At 45.4% G+C, this 23,821-nt stretch overlaps 1 protein-coding gene across 1 annotated transcript in view; it reads right to left on the bottom strand.

The window, feature by feature from the left end:
- LOC134944946 (sterol 26-hydroxylase, mitochondrial-like) overlaps positions 1-23,821 on the bottom strand; it is a 184,593-nt gene that overhangs the window by 49,406 nt on the left and 111,366 nt on the right. Inside the window, exon 5 of the mRNA XM_063933893.1 lies at positions 14,281-14,444. Within this exon, the coding sequence (XP_063789963.1) occupies positions 14,281-14,444 (164 nt within the window). The remainder of the gene's footprint in view (positions 1-14,280; positions 14,445-23,821) is intronic.

The following is a 23,821-nucleotide window of genomic DNA, read 5'->3' as shown; positions in this document are numbered from 1 at the left end:
ATTTTCCACTCCTTTCCTGGTGTCCGCATCCGCAGTCCACTGGCATAGCCACAATCCCCTGAGTGCTGACACTGCCATGGCAGTGGTGCGTACATTTAGCACACCAATTTCTTTTATGGCTTCCACCATAAAGTTAGCAGAGTCCTGGATATGCTGTAGGAGTAAAATAATATCGTCCCTGGTTAAGGTACCTAAACCATCAATTAGGTTACCTGACCATATAGCGATGACCCAAGTGATCCATGCACAAGCAATAGTGGATCTCTGGACCACCCCCCGCGTATTAAGATTTGAGAGTGGTCTCAATCTTGTGGTCAGCCGCATCTTTTAAGGATGCAGCCCTAGGAACCCGTAAGACTATCTTACGCGACAACCTGGACACAGATGCATCCACAATCGGCAGGTTCTCCCATTTCTTCTTCCTATCATCTAATGGAAAGGGAAAGGAAGAAATCAACCTTTTAGGGATCTGAAATTTCTTGTCAGGGTTTACCCAAGCCTCTTCAAAGAGGGCATCCAAATCCTTTGAAGCGGGAAAAGTAGCTGAGGATTTCTTGTTAGTATTAAAATAAGACTCCTCCTCTACCTCCTCTGTCCTGTGAGGAACGTGCAGGACAATTCCTTATAGCCTCAATGAGGGCCTGAATCCCCTGTGACCGGACAGCATTCCCCCCCCCCCCCCCCCTCGCATCCACTTCACCCTCCTCTGGATTTGATGTATCAGGATCAGTATCATCCTGCATGATTTGGGCCAGAGTACGCTTTTGTGGGCAAATGGCGAAGGCTTGCGACGCAGGCATGTGAGCTGAATCTTTATTTATCAGGTTATCCATAGACTGACATAAGAATTGCATCTCCTTCTCATTAGGAAACAGTTTAGTGGAAATATTAGAAATCATCCCTTTTGTGGAAGCTAACCATGGGGGTTCAGCCCCACTGGACTGGGAGTGAGCACTATTCTGGGTATAGGGTAGTGAGTCGCCAGGGAATGAGAGACATTCCGCTGTACAAGAAACACAGCCCCTGGACATGACTGTGAAGGGACACCCACAAATACACATAGACACCAGGTGAAAACACAGTATATGTAGGCAGGGTCTTCAGAGAGACAAAGAAGTCAGAGCCAGCCACACAGCGCCCCTTTAGCAAAAGTGAAACTTAGCTGGGTTGCAAGAACTAACACCTCAGTAGTGCTTATAATCTTAACACTGCTCCCCTCCTTCACTAAGACCCCCTAGTACCGCTGAGGAGACTTGGGAGTCCTTATGGTGGAGCTGCGCATCCCTGTGAATGCTGCCTGTATGAGCTGCAGAGGGATAATGGCGCCGGAGAGCTGTAGGATCCGCTCTGAGTGAAGCCCCGCCCCCTGTAATGGTGCACGGCTTCCCGCATTTATTATACTGGCCTGAGGTAATATAAATGTCCAACCAAGGGTTAAAACCCCTGTTAGATTGTTGTGGCCAGTGTGGGTATCAATGGTGGCTCAGCACGCCCCTCACAGCGGGACACACTGCTGTCTGTGCCTTCTGAGCCCCCTGGAGCGCAGCCTATACTCAGAGCTGTGCTCCAACCCTTGTGCCGCCATCCACGCCGGCGACCTGCTAACCGGCACTGTACTCACAACTCTTCTGTCTTCAGGCTCTGTTAGGGGGTGGCAGCGTGCTGTGGGACGGTACGCTGCGCCGTAGTGTGGCTTTCGAATGGCTCCCTCAGGAGCTCAGTGTCCTGTCAGCAGAGAAATGGGAACCTTAACTCTAAGGAAGTTGGGCCATTCTCCCCCCTAAGTCCCACGAAGCAGTCAGACTGCTGCCAAAACAGACCTGACTGAAAAAAAATAAGAATTTACTTACCGATAATTCTATTTCTCGGAGTCCGTAGTGGATGCTGGGGTTCCTGAAAGGACCATGGGGAATAGCGGCTCCGCAGGAGACAGGGCACAAAAAGTAAAGCTTTAGGATCAGGTGGTGTGCACTGGCTCCTCCCCCTATGACCCTCCTCCAAGCCTCAGTTAGGATACTGTGCCCGGACGAGCGTACACAATAAGGAAGGATTTTGAATCCCGGGTAAGACTCATACCAGCCACACCAATCACACTGTACAACCTGTGATCTGAACCCAGTTAACAGTATGATAACAGCGGAGCCTCTGAAAAGATGGCTCACAACAATAATAACCCGATTTTTGTAACTATGTACAAGTATTGCAGATAATCCGCACTTGGGATGGGCGCCCAGCATCCACTACGGACTCCGAGAAATAGAATTATCGGTAAGTAAATTCTTATTTTCTCTATCGTCCTAGTGGATGCTGGGGTTCCTGAAAGGACCATGGGGATTATACCAAAGCTCCCAAACGGGCGGGAGAGTGCGGATGACTCTGCAGCACCGAATGAGAGAACTCCAGGTCCTCCTTAGCCAGGGTATCAAATTTGTAGGATTTTACAAACGTGTTTGCCCCTGACTAAGTAGCCGCTCGGCAAAGTTGTAAAGCCGAGACCCCTCGGGCAGCCGCCCAAGATGAGCCCACCTTCCTTGTGGAATGGGCATTTACATATTTTGGCTGTGGCAGGCCTGCCACAGAATGTGCAAGCTGAATTGTATTACACATCCAACTAGCAATAGTCTGCTTAGAAGCAAGAGCACCCAGTTTGTTGGGTGCATACAGGATAACAGCAAGTCAGTTTTCCTGACTCCAGCCGTCCTGGAACCTATATTTTCAGGGCCCTGACAACATCTAGCAACTTGGAGTCCTCCAAGTCCCTAGTAGGCGCAAGGCACCACAATAAGCTGGTTCAGGTGAAACACTGACACCACCTTAGGGAGAGAACTGGGGACGAGTCCGCAGCTCTGCCCTGTCTGAATGGACAAACAGATATGGGCTTTTTTTGAGAAAAAAACCCACCAATTTGACACTCGCCTGGCCCAGGCCAGGGCCAAGAGCATGGTCACTTTTCATGTGAGATGCTTCAAATCCACAGATTTGACTGGTTTTAAACCAATGTGATTTGAGGAATCCCAGAACTACGTTGAGATCCCACAGTGCCACTGGAGGCACAAAAGGGGGTTGTATATGCAATACTCCCTTGACAAACTTCTGGACTTCAGGAACTGAAGCCAATTCTTTCTGGAAGAAAATCGACAGGGCCGAAATTTGAACCTTAATGGACCCCAATTTGAGGCCCATAGACACTCCTGTTTGCAGGAAATGCAGGAATCGACCGAGTTGAAATTTCTTCGTGGGGCCTTCCTGGCCTCACACCACGCAACATATTTTCGCCACATGTGGTGATAATGTTGTGCGGTCACCTCCTTCCTGGCTTTGACCAGGGTAGGAATGACCTCTTCCGGAATGCCTTTTTCCCTTAGGATCCGGCGTTCCACCGCCATGCCGTCAAACGCAGCTGCGGTAAGTCTTGGAACAGACATGGTACTTGCTGAAGCAAGTCCCTTCTTAGCGGCAGAGGCCATAAGTCCTCTGTGAGCATCTCTTGAAGTTCCGGGTACCAAGTCCTTCTTGGCCAATCCGGAGCCATGAGTATAGTTCTTACTCCTCTACGTCTTATAATTCTCAGTACCTTAGGTATGAGAAGCAGAGGAGGGAACACATACACCGACTGGTACACCCACGGTGTTACCAGAACGTCCACAGCTATTGCCTGAGGGTCTCTTGACCTGGCGCAATACCTGTCCCGTTTTTTGTTCAGACGGGACGCCATCATGTCCACCTTTGGTATTTCCCAACGGTTCACAATCATGTGGAAAAACTTCCCGATGAAGTTTCCACTCTCCCGGGTGGAGGTCGTGCCTGCTGAGGAAGTCTGCTTCCCAGTTTCCATTCCCGGAATGAAACACTGCTGACAGTGCTATCACATGATTTTCCGCCCAGCGAAAAGTCCTTGCAGTTTTTGCCATTGCCCTCCTGCTTCTTGTGCCGCCCTGTCTGTTTACGTGGGCGACTGCCGTGATGTTTTTCCCACTGGATCAATACCGGCTGACCTTGAAGCAGAGGTCTTGCTAAGCTTAGAGCATTATAAAATTACCCTTAGCCAGTATATTTATGTGGAGAAAAGTCTCCAGACTTGATCACACTCCCTGGAAATTTTTTCCTTGTGTGACTGCTCCCCAGCCTCTCGGGCTGGCCTCCGTGGTCACCAGCATCCAATCCTGAATGCCGAATCTGCGGCCCTCTAGAAGATGAGCACTCTGTAACCACCACAGGAGAGACACCCTTGTCCTTGGATATAGGGTTATCCGCTGATGCATCTGAAGATGCGATCCGGACCATTTGTCCAGCAGATCCCACTGAAAAGTTCTTGCGTGAAATCTGCCGAATGGAATTGCTTCGTAGGAAGCCACCATTTTTACCAGGACCCTTGTGCAATGATGCACTGACACTTTTCCTGGTTTTAGGAGGTTCCTGACTAGCTCGGATAACTCCCTGGCTTTCTCTTCCGGGAGAAACACCTTTTTCTGGACTGTGTCCAGAATCATCCCTAGGCACAGCAGACGTGTCGTCGGGATCAGCTGCGATTTTGGAATATTTAGAATCCACCCGTGCTGTTGTAGCAGTATCCGAGATAGTGCTACTCCGACCTCCAACTGTTCCCTGGACTTTGCCCTTATCAGGAGATCGTCCAAGTAAGGGATAATTAAGACGCCTTTTCTTCGAAGAAGAATCATCATTTCGGCCATTACCTTGGTAAAGACCCGGGGTGCCGTGGACAATCCAAACGGCAGCGTCTGAAACTGATAGTGACAGTTCTGTACCACGAACCTGAAGTACCCTTAGTGAGAAGGGCAAATTTGGGACATGGAGGTAAGCATCCCTGATGTCCCGGGACACTATATAGTCCCCTTCTTCTTGGTTCGTTATCACTGCTCTGAGTGACTCCATCTTGATTTGAACCTTTGTAAGTGTTCAAATTTTTTAGATTTAGAATAGGTCTCACCTAGCCTTCTGGCTTCAGTACCACAATATAGTGTGGAATAATACCCCTTTCCTTGTTGTAGGAGGGGTAATTTGATTATCACCTGCTGGGAATACAGCTTGTGAATTGTTTCCCATACTGCCTCCTTGTCGGAGGGAGACCTTGGTAAAGCAGACTTCAGGAGCCTGCGAGGGGGAAACGTCTCGACATTCCAATCTGTACCCCTGGGATACTACTTGTAGGATCCAGGGGTCCTGTACGGTCCCAGCGTCATGCTGAGAGCTTGGCAGAAGCGGTGGAAGGCTTCTGTTCCTGGGAATGGGCTGCCTGCTGCAGTCTTCTTCCCTTTCCTCTATCCCTGGGCAGATATGACTCTTATAGGGACGAAAGGACTGAGGCTGAAAAGACGGTGTCTTTTTCTGCAGAGATGTGACTTAGGGTAAAAACGGTGGATTTTCCAGCAGTTGCCGTGGCCACCAGGTCCGATGGACCGACCCCAAATAACTCGTCTTCCTTTATACGGCAATACACCTTTGTGCCGTTTGGAATCTGCATCACCTGACCACTGTCGTGTCCATAAACATCTTCTGGCAGATATGGACATCGCACTTACTCTTGATGCCAGAGTGCAAATATTCCTCTGTGCATCTCGTATATATAGAAATGCATCCTTTAAATGCTCTATAGTCAATAAAATACTGTCCCTGTCAAGGGTATCAATATTTTTAGTCAGGGAATCCGACCAAGCCACCCCAGCTCTGCACATCCAGGCTGAGGCGATCGGTGGTCGCAGTATAACACCAGTATGTGTGTATATACTTTTTATGATATTTTCCAGCCTCCTGTCAGCTGGCTCCTTGAGGACGGCCCTATCTATAGACGGTACCGCCACTTGTTTTGATAAGCGTGTGAGCGCCTTATCCACCCTAAGGGGTGTTTCCCACCGCGCCCTAACTTCTGGCGGGAAAGGGTATACCGCCAATAATTTTCTATCGGGGGGAACCCACGCATCATCACACACTTCATTTAATTTATCTGATTCAGGAAAAACTACAGGTAGTTTTTTCACATCCCACATAATACCCTCTTTTGTGGTACTTGTAGTATCAGAAATATGTAACACCTCCTTCATTGCCCTTAACAAGTAACGTGTGGCCCTAAAGGGAAATACGTTTGTTTCTTCACCGTCGACACTGAAATCAGTGTCCGTGTCTGTGTCTGTCGACCGACTGAGGTAAAAGGACGTTTTAACGCCCCTGACGGTGTTTGAGACGCCTGGACAGGTACTAATTTGTTTGCCAGCCGTCTCCTGTCGCCAACCGACCTTGCAGCGTGTTGACATTATCACGTAATTCCATAAATAAGCCATCCATTCCGGTGTCGACTCCCTAGAGAGTGACATCACCATTACAGGCAATTTGCTCCGCCTCCTCACCAACATCGTCCTCATACATGTCGACACACACGTACCGACATATAGCACACACACACAGGGAATGCTCTGATAGAGGACAGGACCCCACTAGCCCCTTGGGGAGACAGAGGGAGAGTTTGCCAGCACACACCAAAGCGCTATATTTTACAGGGATAGCCTTATAATAAGTGCTCCCTTATAGCTGCTTTTATAAAATCACAATTTCGCCAAATTTTGCCCCCCCTCTCGTTTTAACCCTGTTTCTGTAGTGCAGTGCAGGGGAGAGCCTGGGAGCCTTCCTGACCAGCGGAACTGTGTGAGGAAATGGCGCTGTGTGCTGAGGAGATAGGCCCCGCCCCCTTTTCGGCGGGCTCGTCTCCCGCTTAAAAATGGATTCTGGCAGGGGTTAAATATCTCCATATAGCCCCGGAGGCTATATGTGAGGTATTTTTTGCCAAAAAAAGGATTTTCATTGCTGCCCAGGGCGCCCCCCCCCCAGCGCCCTGCACCCTCAGTGACTGCCGTGTGAAGTGTGCTGAGAGCAATGGCGCACAGCTGCAGTGCTGTGCGCTACCTTAAGAAGACTGAGGAGTCTTCTGCCGCCGATTCTGGACCTTCTTCTCTTTTCAGCATCTGCAAGGGGGCCGGCGGCGAGGCTCCGGTGACCATCCAGGCTGTACCTGTGATCGTCCCTCTGGAGCTAATGTCCAGTAGCCAAAGAAGCCAATCCATCCTGCACGCAGGTGAGTTCACTTCTTCTCCCCTAAGTCCCTTGATGCAGTGATCCTGTTGCCAGCAGGACTCACTGTAAAATAAAAAACCTAAGCTAAACTTTTCTAAGCAGCTCTTTAGGAGAGCCACCTAGATTGCACCCTTCTCGGCCGGGCACAAAAACCTAACTGAGGCTTGGAGGAGGGTCATAGGGGGAGGAGCCAGTGCACACCACCTGATCCTAAAGCTTTACTTTTTGTGCCCTGTCTCCTGCGGAGCCGCTATTCCCCATGGTCCTTTCAGGAACCCCAGCATCCACTAGGACGATAGAGAAACAAACATTTAAAATAAAGGTGGAAAACTCTTCAGGAGCTCTCCAAAGCGTGACCGGCTCCTCTGGGCACATTTTCTAAACTGAGTCTGGTAGGAGGGGCATAGAGAGAGGAGCCAGCCCACACTACTGATTTCTTAAAGTGTCCATGGCTCCTAGTGGACCCATCTAAACCCCATGGTACTAATGTGGACCCCAGTATCCTCTAGGACGTAAGAGAAAATTACATTTATTTCTTAATAAGGGGCTAATTCAGACCTGATTGCTGCTGTGCAATTTCGCACAGCGGGCGATCAGGTATGAACTGCGCATGTGCCGCAGTGCGCATGTTAGAGATACTATCGGCATCTCAGCCCAGCGATTGCCTCTGCCTAATTGACAGGCAGTTGCGTTCGCTGGGCGGGAGGGGGCAGGCAGGCAGCGTTTGGCCGCCGTTTTGGGGGCATGTTCCGGGAAACGCAGGCGTGCCCGGACCATGCGGAGGACGGGCCGCGGCGGCTGCGTGATGTCACACGCAGCCGTTGCCACCCGGGATGCACATCTACGTTTAACTCTGAATTATCCCCTAAGAATGGTGTGTATGTCTATTCAGTCATAATTATACACTTGGTGGTTTGTTTTCAATTAGCACAATTATCTATCTACATTTTTCCTCTGATTGCTTGGGGGGTTGAGGGTACTAATTGGACTAATCAGCTTAATTCAATCAGGAATGAAAATATAGTGCTATGGATTGTTTGAAAGAAGAGGGCCCCAAACCCGTATCTTGCCAAGGCCCCATAAGGTTTAAATCCGGCTCTGAACACGATGCTTCTAGGACGCACCAGGAGACTCTGCTGATTAATCTGATATGCAACCAAGGGGGTAGCCAGAACTTTGTGAGCCCCATAGTAACATTTTGAAGGGGCCCCTATCCCAATTTTTTTTTTTTACTATCAGTATTCTGAGTGCATAGAGTGTACATCAGCATTTTTCTTTATCTTGTATAGTACTAGAAGCCTCTGCATGGTAACAACTTTCATTATGTTTACAAATAGGATGTGCAGTCCTATTCCACCTTCTTCCTCTATATTTGTGTATATATTATACACTTGAAGGTAAGACTCCTTTCATTTAGGTATTGGCAGCCCTCCCATCCACTCTCAGGTATTTTAATTAGAACAGGTTGCTACATTGCGGACTACATATTAGAATGGGCTCGATTTTAAAAGTAGGACCTGGATAAATGTATATATTGTGTTAGTATTAGAGATGTTAGGGAGCCATCTAATGAAGTTCACCTGGACGTGGTGGATGGGCCCATATATTTGGCCAAATTTGTGCTATGAACTTCACTTATACTCCATGTTATTTTTAAGAATATTTCATGGTAGCACCTTTCATTATGCTTAAAAATAGGCTGCGCTGTCCAGTCCATATAATGCACGCAACTTTGACAGGAAAGGGGGGCCCCTTTCAGCTCTGGGTCCCATAGCAGCAGCACCCCATGCACCTATGGTAACTACGTCATTGTATGCAACATACATTACATGGTCGAGTTACATTATTAACCACCTCCTACATTTGACGTCAGCAGCGCGTAGCACATGAAGTACGTCAAGTGTTGTGCGCTGGCTTGGTGGGTATATAAGGTGTGCGATATCACTAGTTGCTGACATGGGTAAAAGGGAAGATTTATTTGAGTTACAAAAAGATGATTATTGGCTTTAGGCCAAGGGTGGTAGTATTTCTAAAACAGAGCAGTTTGCGAACTGTTCGTGTGCGGCTGTGGTGAAGATGTATTGTGACTAGACAAATCACACCATTGCAAATAACCTATGTGGAAACTGTGGAGCACCACTTGTCACTCATGTGAGAGCTGAACTTCGGCAAGGAAGGTGCATGAGGGCCGACTGACAAGCTTCAAAGGAGCAACTCACCGTCAAAACGAACATGGGGCATATCCAGATGTGTGTGTAAAATGACAGTTCAGCCCGTCTAGCTGCTGTCCTTGCTGCACACGTAGGTTTCTCTGGCCATTAGCTGGTGGTCATAATTGATAAAGCTAATTATTTATCTTATAACATTCACTATATATTGGTAAGAGACTCAGTACGCAATGGGAGTACGGGGTACCGTAAGGGTACGCACTTAGCGTAGCAGACGCTAGGCCGTGGTCGAGACGCACGTGCGGCACGTTCGCTCACGGCTTACGCTGGGTATCGAGCACGCTATAGGCGGTCCGAGTACCGTAATGTTACGCTACTAGCGTAGCGGACGCTGTGCCCACAAGAGGAACACAAGCGGCGCAGACGCTCACAGGATGACTCACAGTAAACCTTGTATGCAACACAATGAAGGGATATACTTATACTGTAATGATATAACGCTTCTTAACCTTGTTAATATAAAAGCTGCTTGAGCGATTGAGACGCTCCGAATACCCTTAGCAATGTAATGATACACACAATACCTTGTAAGGTTCCAAAACCTTTATCTAGATGATTTTAGTATGTAAAAGGGGAAAACAGTTACAGCTTATACACTACAGCACTAACATAAACACCTAAACAGAATAACTGAAATTATACAATATACAACAGTTTCTTAATCCTAAACAATAACAGAGAGAGAGAGAGAGAGAGAGAGTATGGCAAATACAAACAGAGAATAAGTTGGTTACAGAGAAAAACTTACACACTGGGGAATGATCGCTGCGCAGTCCTGGACCCAGCTCTCTAGTTAGTCAATGCTGAAAACCGTTGTGGAGAGTAGACTGAGCTGGCCCTGGCTGGCTGTTCTTATATACACTACATACAGTACACTTCAAAGGGCCCTACAATCTCATTGTTCATTGGACACAGGAATCTGTCTTCACATTATAACAAAAGGTCATAGGTTGATTCAAACAGGTGGGCTGTGACTCTTTCATACTGCTCAGGTGGGAGGGAATCTCAGGATTCCCGCCGCATGGATAATGAATTGCAAATACAGTCAATGTCCATAAACTTCTTATAAGCATAACTATTCGCAGGAGCGATTAATCTTTTTCAAACCAATACCGGAATGTTACTAACAATATACTCTACCGTTGCATACTAAACACCACTGCTCAAAACCTGTCTGACCCTTCGTATCATGTAAAGAGGGATTTCTCTGTCCATGAACAAGTTACACTAAACAAACTTACTGATATTTTTAAGGGGACCATAACCTATAAAATACACTATTTGGATTAACTATGTAACGATCGAGTCGCCCGCCAGACGCACACAAACTCTACCGTAAATGCACATACCACGCGCCTGAGCGCACGACCGTGGAGGCGCCGTCACGCAACTGCGAATATGCGCACGCACGGGAGAGAATGTGCACGTGCAGCGGGCAAGCGCATGGGGTTAGTACAAGGCATCATAGGTAGCTATATTTTTCGACTTTGACATAATAATGTGACTTAACCGTGTATATCTGTGTGCAACGGAGTCTGTATATGATTCACAAAGGAACGGACATGCAAAAAGCCACTGCTACTGCATCATATCACTTTCTATGAAGATTCAGAGACTCAGTTGCACATAGATATACAGAACAGATGTGTCCTTCCTGATCATGGTCGATAGGTGCGTATTCACGGTGGGTGCGATTATTCGCACCTGCATGCAGCTCAGCTGCAAGAGCGTGCACACCATGGGTTCGCAGGTGCATACGCAGTGCCCGAGCCCACCTGCGGATATGCTAGTCTCAACAAACGAGTCACATTGGCTGCAGCTAGCGGCAAAGATGAGCACTGACTCATACTGTATGTACAAGTGTCACATATCAAACAGCACAGTCTCCCGATGCATAGCATTGTGACTAAGATGCATTTTCAGCAAAAATAGATGCAAAAAAGATGCCATACACTAGCAGAGTCTCATGGGACCTGCCGTACCAAGAGGGGCTGTTTGTTGCGACTGCAGCATTAATGTATGATGACACATCTGTAGCTCAATTGTCTATGAAATGCGCTGAGCTGCAAGCACTTTTGGCTGACTGTGTCAAGAGGAGCCTTCATTGCTGAAAAAAAAGGCTTCTCAGACCATCCACTCCATTAGAGATTGCTCTAGGAATATAGGGGGTCATTCTGACCTGATCGTAACTGTGCTAAATTTAGCACAGCTACGATTCCTTACACTGACATACGGGGGGGACGCCCAGCCCAGGGCTAGTCTGTCCCGCATGTCAGGCCGGGCCGATACATAAGTACAAAATTTAGCACAGCTACGATCCCTTACACTGACATGCGGGGGGGACGCCCAGGCCAGGGCTAGTCTGCCCCGCATGTCAGGCCGGGCCCCTGCATAAGTACAAAAGCATCGCACAGCGGTGATGCTTTTGTACTTGAAGAATAACTCTCAGTCAGTGCAGCTCCTGCGGCTGGACGGGAGTTACTCATCGCTGCCCGGGAGTTATTCATCGCTGCCTGATGTCACGCAGCTGCTGTGGCCCGCCCCCAGCACGGTCCGGTCACGCCTGCGTTGGCCAGACCGCTGCCCCCTCCCGCCCAGTGACCGCCTCTGCCTGTCAATCAGGCAGAAACGATCGCTAGGCAATGACAGCCGTCTGTTGTCAGCCATGCGCCGGCGCACGCGCAGTTGTGACCTGATCGCTGCGCTGTGATGAACTGCAGCGAGCGATCAGGTCACAATGACCCCATTAGTCTATAGCCCTACACAGACAAATTATACTTTTGTGTAATATTAGAAGGCTCTTTACAATGACACATCTTCACATATTCAGGGAATATGCAAAATCACTACAGAGTCTTCGACCTTCTCTGAATGCATGTGTCATCCAGGAAGAATTTACTCTTGCAATCATGCCGCAGAAATTGTCTAAAGCACCCAGTCCTGATGGGTTCTCAATTGCCTATGCTAAGTCATTTTCCTTACAGCTTTCCTCACAGATTATTTAATGCAGTTTTGCATGAGGCCCAGTTCCACCCTGCCATGCCCAAGCCAGATAAAGACCCATCTTTATGCTATAATTATCGTCCAATTTTCCTGATTAATACCAGTCTCAAATTATTCGCTAAAATTTTAGCTAATAGACTCAATGGAGTGCTAACCTTTTTTGTCTCTCTGTATTAAGTTTGATTAGTTCCTATCCATCAAGCCTCGGATAATACTAGATGTACTATTGTTTTAATACACTATATTAACACCGGAAAGATTCCTTCAGTTATCCTGGCCTTGGATGTGCAGGTGCAGTGAGCGTTCAACCATGATTCATGGTCTTTTATGTTCTCCACGCTTTTTGTTGGTATTCCCGGCTCTCATCTTTGGTCATAACGAATAGTCTGCCAACTCAGGGGGTCAGTCAGATCTGATCGTTTAGCAGATCTACAATCAGTTACTCAGACATGCGGGAGGACGTCCAGCACCGCATGTCTGACCCCCCCCCCACCGTACGGGTGCAAAAGCATTGCATGGCAGCGATGCTTTTGCACCCACTGAGTAGCTCCCTGCCTTCGCAGCCTAGCTACACTGGCAGGCGGCTACCCGCCACATCCAGGGTGGCAGGGACTGCGTGTGACGTCACGCAGACACCGCAGCACGCAACGGTCCGGACACACCTGCGTTGTCCGCACACCCTTAATATGCCCGCTTTCGCCCTGCGACCGCCTCTACCTGTCAATCAGAAAGAGGCGATCGCAGCCCTGAGATGCTTTTGCATCTCACTGGGCCTCCCGGGGTGTGCATGCGCAGTGTGCCCGCTGCGCGTGCGCACTCCCCAAAGGGCTTCAGACTGCGATCGCTGCCGCTGCAGGCGATCCAGTCTGAATGACCCCCTCAGTTTTGAATTGGAAAATGGAATGAGGCAGAGAATGTTTTCTATTGTCATTTTTTTTTTTTTACTATTTCATTATAATTATTACTATTATTCTTGTATTGTTTACATGCTTGTCCTCACTGCACAACACCAACATCAGCGCTTGGTCTCAGCCTAAGGGCTATAATTTAATTAATTAATAAATCCCATTATTGAGCTGCTTCATTTAAATATTAAACTATCACCCTGTTCTCTATAATTCTGAGATGTTGAGAATGGTCACCCAGGACATAAAATGTTGTGTTACAGGCAGTACAACTTCTTTTTCTTTATTCTTGTAAGCCTATTAAACTTTAGTAGCTATACTGCAAACAAAATAATTTCATTAAACAGCAAATGCACACCCGTACTTTTGATACAGAAAAGACTAAACATAGTAAAATTACATTTTTACCTTCTACACAGAAGATACTACTAAAGACAAAGTTATGTTCATGCCTTCTAAGTGCAAATTTGGAGTACTGTTTGTTCTTAGGCATTAAATATTTTTCCTTCATGAATTGAATTGAACTTTTTATTTCTCAGTACTTCTAGATAACTTTATGTTATACAGAGAGATGCAACTGTGAGGCTCCTGCAAACAAGCGTCTTTTCCACAAATATACAAAATTGCCAATTGTAAGTAGGTGCATAAAACATTGAGTGCCATTGAAACTCTGACAGCATGATACTCAGCAATGATGTCACAGCCAAGTACTGCCTTCACAAGAGACCTAATGATAACACCCCCCAACATGTAACCATATTCATGAGGATACAATTATAAAATGGCTACCTGATCATTTTGTGAAGGCAACGGTCACACTTTAAGCAAGACTCAATTCAAATGAATAGGAAAATGGAGTGACTTCTGTTTGGAGACGGGAAGATCAACACAACATGCTAAGTGACTTTAAGTATGTTAACTGTCACTTTGAAAGCAATGCCTTCTTAACTTTTATGTAATATCATAGCATCTAGTAGGTGAAAACAAAGGTAGTGAAAAGCTAAGCTGGAAATGCATATTATAACAACATTTTACTGATAAGAGGTTTATTAGATAAATACCGTATCCACACCAGCCAGTAGCAACTCGGCCACACTGCCATACACCTCCTTATTGGTCAGTTTGCCACTTGACAGTAGATATGTCAGGTACTCTCCTTGTATCTCCTCACCACGCTCCAACCGCGCTTGTATTTTCTCCATCTTCTCATCTATCAGCTTGTTTCCTAGAGAGTTCATATTAAAGATCTCCTCATTAAATGGGAAACTATTGTCACGTAATAAGTAGAAACATCAGTTTATATCTATCAGTTTTCTACAGCAGGAATTACAATATTCTCTTAGCATCCAATGCAGCCATCTTCACAATCACTGAGAAAAATGCTGCAACCTGTAGTGGATGTTTGACGCCAACAAGCAACACTTACTGTACATAGGATTATAGCTACTAAGTTTTTCAGTTTTCAAAAAGGGTCAGCAAACCTTTTTGCTCTTAATTTTAATCGTATGAACAGTTTTTCTCTCTTCAAACTAATACTATCTTTCCTAATGTCACAGAGCAGCACAGCTGCCAAGTTTCAGTCCCTTTTTGAAAACTTCTTCCTCAGAAATATGAAAAATGGCAATAGTACAGGATGCTTGTCTATATCAAAAGATTGAGAAAGGTAATGACCCACTATTGTATTATGATGTCGTCGATTAAACCACTTAACTGACGATTTTTCCATTCAAAACTGTTAATAACATTGTTTTTTTTTTTTTTATTAATAAGTTTAAAAAGTATTATTCTAAATATTTAAACATTATATTATGCACATCTGCAGAATGGATCTCCTCATCAAAAACGGGGGAACAGGGTGGGACAGCGCAGTTGCATGAAATCTGACCATGCCAGTTAAGTGGTTAATTCACATTCTAACATGGGGTGTGCTACCACATGACAACTGATGATGAGCATATGACAAAAAGAAAAAGATTTGTGTTGGTGTTGAGCACCTTTATAAAAATTTTTACTTTTACTTCCTCATTAAAAGTTGATTAAAAACTGCGAAGTATTGAGAAAAAGAAAGAAGTGAAAGAGCAGGAAAATCGTGACATAAAATATGCTGTGTGTGAAAATGCCAATGCACGTAATTACTTTCTTCCTTATATATATTGTTGCGTCTTATATCGATTTATTTCAATATCTTCCTTAATCTATTAATGTTCCACTTCCTAAATTGGATATTGTGGTGCTTGTTAATTAATAAGCTGCAGAATTCTTCCCCATTAGTTAAAAAACACTTGCACTGGTAAGTATATATTACACTAATAATCCTGTGTAAACACAACAGGAATATTATGAATGGATAAGACACTGTGGGAGGAAATTGCCCATAATGCACTGGGTCCATGTCAACAACTATTTGAAATAGAAACCTGTGGCGAGTGCAGCGTAGCGAGACACCGGGCCTGAAGCGTAGCGAGCCTGAGAGGGTACACTGGACCATCAATAAGAAAAAATACCCTACAGCAAAAGGAGAGTGGAGAAAAGATGAACATGCTGTAAGTGCGAAAGAGATCTTACGTCCTCACTTGATGTCACATCCGGGTCCTGTCCATGAAGGGTAAATAGACACAATCGGTGAATTAGCTCAGTGGGCTAAGAAGTTATTGTATATTATATATTCCCATAAGTATCACTTCATTTATTACACGTTTCCATTCATCAAAATACATTGTATCAGAATTCAGTGTTGTAGCACTGTATAGTTATAAAGAACAAACACTGGGGGATGAGAGCTCAATAAGCTATCCTATTATCACATATAGTAACGCACATTCCTAAGTATAGGCAAGTGGTAAAATGTAATGAATCCTATATTACACACTCATAATGTCAGAAACGTGTAGCTGGTTTTTATATACAGGGTTTCTGTGTTTAACTGGTATGTCACTCTGCCCTTACAAGGGTGGAGACAGAATGCAGAGTCAAAAATGAGTTTGTACATTTAAATTTATAATATATATATATATATATATATATATATATAAGGCAAATACCACTGACTCATCACAAAATCTCCTGAACCATAAGGACTGGGAACTTGAAATTTGGACAGTGGTTTGCTTTTGTGACAGTCACCCACTAAGAGATTTTTCAAAATTCCATCCACAAAGGATGTCGGCGAATTCACGTGTTTTCCGTTGAAAACGCAGGCCATTTTTTGGCCAATTTTGAGGCATTATCGCCAATGCCTTTTCACTTACAAAAAAGGTGAAAAGGCACTGGCGAAAAATGCCTTCAAACAGATGAAAACGGCTCGCAATTGAATATTCAGCGGGGCGAATTCATTAGCTCCGAAATGATCAGTTAATTGCATAACCCCCAATGTATTTTGATGAATGGAAACGTGTAATAAGGTAAGTGATACTTATGGGAATATAACATACGATAATTTATAAGCCCACTGAGCTAATTCACCCACAGTGTCTTATCCATTCGTAATATTCCTGTTGTGTTTACACAGGATTATTAGTGTATTATATACTTACAGTACCAGTGCGAGTGTTGTTTAACCAATGGGGAAGAATTCTGCAACTTATTAGTTAACTAGCACCACAATCCAATTTAGGAAGTGGAACATTAATGGATTAAGGAGGAGATTGAAATAATACTTTTTGCTCACCCTGCTTCATGGATATAGGGCCAGATTCAGCATAGATCGCAAAAAGCAAAATCTCTCTCTAATGGACAAAACCATGTGCACTGCAGGGGGGCAGATATAACATGTGCAGGGAGAGTTAGGTTTGCGTGGGTTATTTTGTTTCTGTGCAGGGTAAATACTGGCTGCTTAATTTTTACACTGCAATTTAGATTTCAGTTTGCACACACTCTACCCAAATCTAACCTTTTTTGCACATGTTATATCTGCCCCACCTGCAGTGCACATGGTTTTGCCCATTACAGAAAGATTTTGCTTTTGCGATCCATGCTGAATCAGGCCCATAGTGCCATACTTGCCGACTTTTTGGCTGCTCTCTCCGGGAGAGAGCAGCCTGGTCGGCTCAGCAGGGGGACGGGCTGCGACGTGCCATGCAGAGGCAGGCGAGCCAGAAGCGGAACGAGGCGTGGCGGAGGCGGAACGGGGGCATGGCTGCGGGATCGCGTCATGTAAGCCACGCCCACCGCTGTGTAATGCCGCTATTACCGGCATTATACAGCAGGGGGCGTGGCTACGATGACGCGATTCAACAAGAATCGCGTCAACGCCTGCCTGGACCACCCACTTTACTCGGTAAGTGGGCGGGCGGGCAGGGGGAGTCCCCTGAAATCGGGAGACTTGCCTACTTTTCCGGGGGGCCGGGAGGGTCACCCGAATTTCGGGGGCCTCCCGGCCATTCCGGGAGAGTAGGCAAGTATGCATAGTGCTCTGCTAAAAACCATTACTGAGAAGGATTTCTTTTAAATTTACTTTCATTTCATTCTGTGTCCACAGTTTTAAAATAAGCTGGTCTTGGGTTTTAGCTTGTAGCCAATCAGAATGTTCATAGCAGAACACTGTTTCAGGAGATAAGGGGCAGTCACCTATCCAACCGTGCAACTGTTTGTGAGGACAGGGCTACATGCAACAAGCGGGAGACTGGAGATAAGCAGGAAGTCAGATAGATAGAGGAAGATGCATGATCCTCCAACTGCACAGGGCAGTCATATAAGCCTCCTTTTCAAGGTGATATTGGAAAACTGTGAGCTCAAACAGAGCAAAGTGTATACTGTATATCCAACTCTATTTATAAAATAATATTTGCAGTGTATTTTGGGAGATTCCTGCAAATATTAGGGATCCCCCAAATGTATTATGGAGAGATTTCAGCAGATATTGCCGATATCTGCTGTAGTCCCTCTATTTCCGACAGCAACTGCAGCTCCCATGCTTACTTCACATTCTGGAGCTTGGACAGGACATGACAATGTTATCTCCAGATGGCATTACCGTATAGTTTATATATTTAGAGACTGCGCTGCGTAATAGTATTTGGTATCTGCTTGTGGTGTGCTGCTATTGTGCATATGAGGGATCCTCCTCTCCCTTAGGAAAGACAAACTATAAACAAAAATCCCAGCGCATCACCTGTCTCATATGCATGCATCATGTGTAGTAGAATACAATTCTCCACCGGATGTGGTATAGAAGTTAGACAGTTAAAAGATAGACAGTCATTAGGTCGACCCCATATGGTCGACAGTCAAAAGGTCGACAACATTTTTTGTTATTATGTGTTTTTAAATGTAATGTAGCTTCTCGCGCGCTCGCTTTGCTTGCCATGCCTCAGGCTTGGTGGCTTGCTTTTCTCGCCACAAGGTTACTAAAGGTAATAGTTTGTGACATGGATAGTAAATGAGGCAAAGTTGTAAAAGCATGAAAAAAAACTAAAAAGCATTTGTCGACCTTTTGACCGTGTTGATCTTTTGGCTGTTGACCTAATGACTGTCTGTCTATCTTTTAACTGTCTGTCTATACATTGGAACCCTTCTCCAACAATAATATCCTTGTAAAATAGTCAATTTATTTAAAAATATTGTCATAAATTCATATTCTTCAGAAAGAATCCTTTAAAACTAATATACAAACATTGGACAAGACATCACAAGATTTACACATGAAAGTCCAAGATTTAAAAAATAGGATTTTAGTACCTACCGGTAAATCCTTTTCTCTTAGTCCGTAGAGGATGCTGGGGACTCCAAAAGGACCATGGGGTATAGATGGATCCGCAGGAGCTTGGGCACACTATAAAGACTTAAGACTGGGTGTGAACTGGCTCCTCCCTCTATGCCCCTCCTCCAGACCTCAGTTAGAAAACTGTGCCCAGGAGAGATGGACATTTCGAGGAAAGAATTTATCGTTATAAACACGGTGAGTGTCATACCAGCTCACACCTCAAACACACCGTAGAGCGTGGCATTCAGTAGAATACCAGCCCACGGCATGAACACAACACAGCCACATGCTGAGAGAATATGTAACACAAACCATGTGTCCACAAAAGCAAAAAATAAGACCCTGCATATCATGGCATGAACAATAGTAGCAACCACCTGACAGAGAAGACACACCACCAGGGTGTAACCAAAAACAATAACTGCAGACACGGTACGCACTGGGACGGGCGCCCAGCATCCTCTACGGACTAAGAGAAAAGGATTTACCGGTAGATACTAAAATCCTATTTTCTCATACGTCCTAGAGGATGCTGGGGACTCCAAAAGGACCATGGGGATTATACCAAAGCTCCAAAACGGGCGGGAGAGTGCGGACAAGGAAAAGTGTGAAGTGGTGTAGCCGGGGCGCCCTCTTTCCGTGGTCGTATGTAAGGACCAAAGCAATGGTCACCTTATCAAATAAATGGTGAGCACAATAATGATATGCTGATATGAATTTCGATAAGCCTCAATATAAAAACGTATAATTTAATACAATAGACATTCACATACATAAGTAAAAGCATACCATAATGGTAACGCCTTCATTGAAAAAGGTTATCAACCTGAAAATTTGAATTTAATTCAGACAGAAACGATGAATAAGGATAGGACCACTCTTATCCACAACAAGAAACAGAAGAAAAACGATGTAAAACTCCCCAATCATTCACAATGGTAATTTATTACAGGATATGACCACCAATACAAAAAAATAGAACTAATCATTAGAAAACATTGGAACTTACTATGTATGGACGACACATTAAAAAACATCATCCCAAAAAAAACCATGTTTATTTACCGTAAGGCAGCAAATTTAAAGAACAAACTAGTCCGAAGCGCCTTACCCCAGAATAACATCAACCCCATCAGAACAAGTGGTTTCCATAGGTGCGGACTCTGTCTTCCATGCCGACAAATCAAAACTGAAACCTCTAAGTACACAGAAGTAACCGTCAATGGCATTAGCTTTAAAATCAAGGATTTCATCACCTGCCACACCAGTAACGTTGTTTATTTAGTGGAGTGTACCGGTGGAAAGATATACATTGGACGTACGTCGAGAGCACTAAAAACACGACTTGGCGAACATTTGCGCAATATAAAAAAGGTCTCCTCACACACAATTTGTCGGAACATTTTAAATCAGAACACAATTGTTCATACACATCCATAAGGAAATTTGTGGGACTACAGCACATAAAATCCACCTGGCGCGACAGCAATACAGAAAAAAATCTTGCAAAGGCGGAAATGAAATTGAGTTACAAACTCCAGTCCCTGTGTACCAAAGGTCTAAACAAAGATTTTGAACTTAAATGGTTCTTACATTAGCATATGTAGTTCATCAGTCAACATGTATCCCAGTCAGATACCTTACATGGTATTGTTTAACCAATTATATTTTGTTTTCTTTATTTTCTTTGTCACGGGGACTTATGGAGCATTAATCAAAATGAAGACGAATTATGGACATCTCTCGAACATATTTCTACATCTCTGGAGACTATTTGACTTTTTATTGATTATATATACACAGTTCAGATGGGATAACTTTGTGTTTGATGCACATTATTTGTCCAACGGACTGTAGACTCCCATGTTTCCACTATGGATCATAGTATTGTGGGGGGAGTCATGGATACATATTCTAGAACGTCGGCACTCATCTATTATCAACCACCTTTTTTCCCAGCCTTTAGTTGTTAAAGCCACATTCCACTCCTCTGCCTGCACTCATTTACAATGCACCCAGGACATGTTAACCTACACCTTTTCTATTGCTATTGTCATGAATAGAATCCTGGGGCTTATAGCCGCCGTCCTAGCTACCTTCTCCGCCACTTCCCGTCGGTGACACGCAAACAACCGCGTCACTTCCGGTCGGTGGAACGCAAACCGCCGCGTCACTTCCGGTGTCGGAGCGGCACTTCCGGCCGATCTCAAACATCACAGTAACCATCGTTAATAGTTGGTCTCCTTCACTCACACTTAAGACAAGTCTCTCTTTTTCGACCCTTAGTTATTCTTGCTGCACCTATTACAATTTCTGCATGCTGTTTATCGGCCATACACGCCGGTACGTCACTTCCGGTGTTGTACTTCCGGTCCGGGTCACTTCCGGTAGCCCGGCCGGCCGTTTTTACCAGTTTTCACTGAAATCTGCACCTTATGCTCACCAAAGAGCACTAGTATAGCAGCACACCACAATCAAGAATCAGACTTCACCAAAAAGGATTTTTGAGACTACTTCCGGCTTCAGCGACCTATGACCCGGAACCAACCTTCCACCATCTTTAAAAGCCATCTCTGGAGACATGTAACACCATCAAGCCCTGAGGAAGAGATTGGAGATCTCGAAACGCGTTGGCTGGCTATCTGATCCATTAGGAACTCGAACCTTTCATCTATTGGACATCAACCTTGTGGTTAGCTTGGGAGCCAGAGCAGGGTGAAGTCTGGACCACCCTGCTTGTTATAACACCTGCGGCTCCTTAGCTACCTCTCTGGTATGCTTTCCAACATTTGTTTGAATTGTGATTTGAGCTGTTTTGAATATTTATCATCACCCATCCAGGGGTTTATGACCCATCAGTAAGCTTAGGAGCCTGAGCAGGGTGTATCTTCGACCACCCTGCCTCTTATAACACCTGCGGCTCCTAGCTTACCATTATGGTATGCTTTTACTTATGTATGTGAATGTCTATTGTATTAAATTATACGTTTTTATATTGAGGCTTATCGAAATTCATATCAGCATATCATTATTGTGCTCACCATTTATTTGATAAGGTGACCATTGCTTTGGTCCTTACATACGACCACGGAAAGAGGGCGCCCCGGCTACACCACTTCACACTTTTTCTTGTTCTATTTGTGGGGGAAGAGGAAAACCCCAGAGGTGTACCCTAGGCTGCCCACTCCCTTTCCAGCGCCCAATAAGTTTTCCCGCACCTTTTAGCAAATCGGGAGAGTGCGGACGACTCTGCAGCACCGAATAAGCAAACAAAGTGTCCCCAAAAATCAGGGTATCAAACTTGTAGAGCATAGCAAAAGCGTTTGATACTGACCAAGAATCCGCTCGGCAAAGTTGAACCGCCGAGACCCTTCGGGCATCCGCCCAAGAAAAACCCATCTTCCCAAAAGAATGGACCTCCACCGATTTCGGTGACGGCAATTCAGCCGTAGAACAAACATGGCAAACCACATCACAGATTCAGCGTGTAACAGACAGCATAACGCAGTCTCCCAAACCATGCTGGGAACATACCAGACAAACATAGCCTCTGTTCCTCCAAACTGAGCCAAATTGGCGACCTACATACTCAAAACCCTGGCTCGATCGAAGGAATTTGAATCAGCTAATGCCTAAGTAACCACCGACATCAAAATAGGCCGATTTCTGCGAAACCCAGAAACCACTCTTGGTAGAACTACCAACCGAGTACTCAATTCCTCTCTATCCACCTGAAAGATCAAACAAGGCTCTTGTGAGACAAAACCACGAATTCCGACACCCGCCTTGCGGACGTCAAAGTTAATAGCATGACCACTTTCCAAGAGAGAAAATTTGTAAAGAAACTTATTAGGCTTGCATCCACACCAGCTTGTAAAGTATGGATAAGCACGACCTAGCTGAAAACTTCCATAGGAGTCTCCCTGGATACACACCGAGACACATAATTACTCCAACTACGGTGGTAACGTTTTGCCGTTAGTTCTTTCCTAGCCTGAAGAATTGAGGAAACGACTTCACTGGGAACCCCCGTTCGGCTTAGGATATGGCATTCAACCGCCCCGCCGTCAGACGCAACTGCGGTAAGTCATGATACACGCCCTGAACTTGTTGTAACATTACCTCACTTAGAGGAAGAGGGCAGTAATCTTCTATGAGTAAACCATGAAACCTGGATAGCCAACCCTCGCTGGCTAGACCGGAATCAAGAGGACCACCGGAACCTTTGATCATCTTACACTTACCACCGTCAGAAAAGTGAAAAGCGGAGAGGCCTTTTAGAGCGACTAAAAACACCCACGGTGTCACGAGGATGTCGACTGCTATATCTTGAGTGTCCCCTGACCTGGAACAATCTCCCTGAGGCCTCTCGATGAGGCGAGACGCCAACATGTCCAATTGCGACACTCCTCAAAGACTTGTCACGTCTGGGAAAGCTTCTTGATGAAGACTGAATTTTTTCCCCCGGCTGGATATCGCGTCCGCAGAGGAAATCTATTTCTCCGTCGTTTACCTCCGGAACGAAGACTGCTAATATAGCGTTTACCAGACTTTCCACTCAACTGCAAACTGTGCATCTTCCGCCATTGCCACTTTGCTCCTTGTTCCGCCATCTCGATTTACTTACGCCACTGCTGACAAGTCGTCTGGCAGAACCAACACGGGTAGACACGAAGAATACGTTCGTCGAAAATAGCTCCTAATTCAAGAAAGCTTATAGCAGACAAGTTTCCCAACTTGACCTTATCCGCAGGAAATACGTCCCCTGCAAAGGACTGCTCCCCAGCTTCGGAGATCTGTATGCACGGACACCAGGATCTAAACCTGGATCCCGAACCTTCATTCCTCTAGAAGGAGAAAACAGAGTAGACACCACAGGAGCGATGTCCTGGCCGTTAGGA

Source organism: Pseudophryne corroboree, chromosome 7 (genome assembly GCF_028390025.1).
Source record: "Pseudophryne corroboree isolate aPseCor3 chromosome 7, aPseCor3.hap2, whole genome shotgun sequence".
Classification (NCBI taxonomy): domain Eukaryota; kingdom Metazoa; phylum Chordata; class Amphibia; order Anura; family Myobatrachidae; genus Pseudophryne; species Pseudophryne corroboree.
The sequence above is the reverse complement of the archived record's forward strand: the minus strand, read 5'-3'. Positions and strand labels throughout refer to the sequence as shown.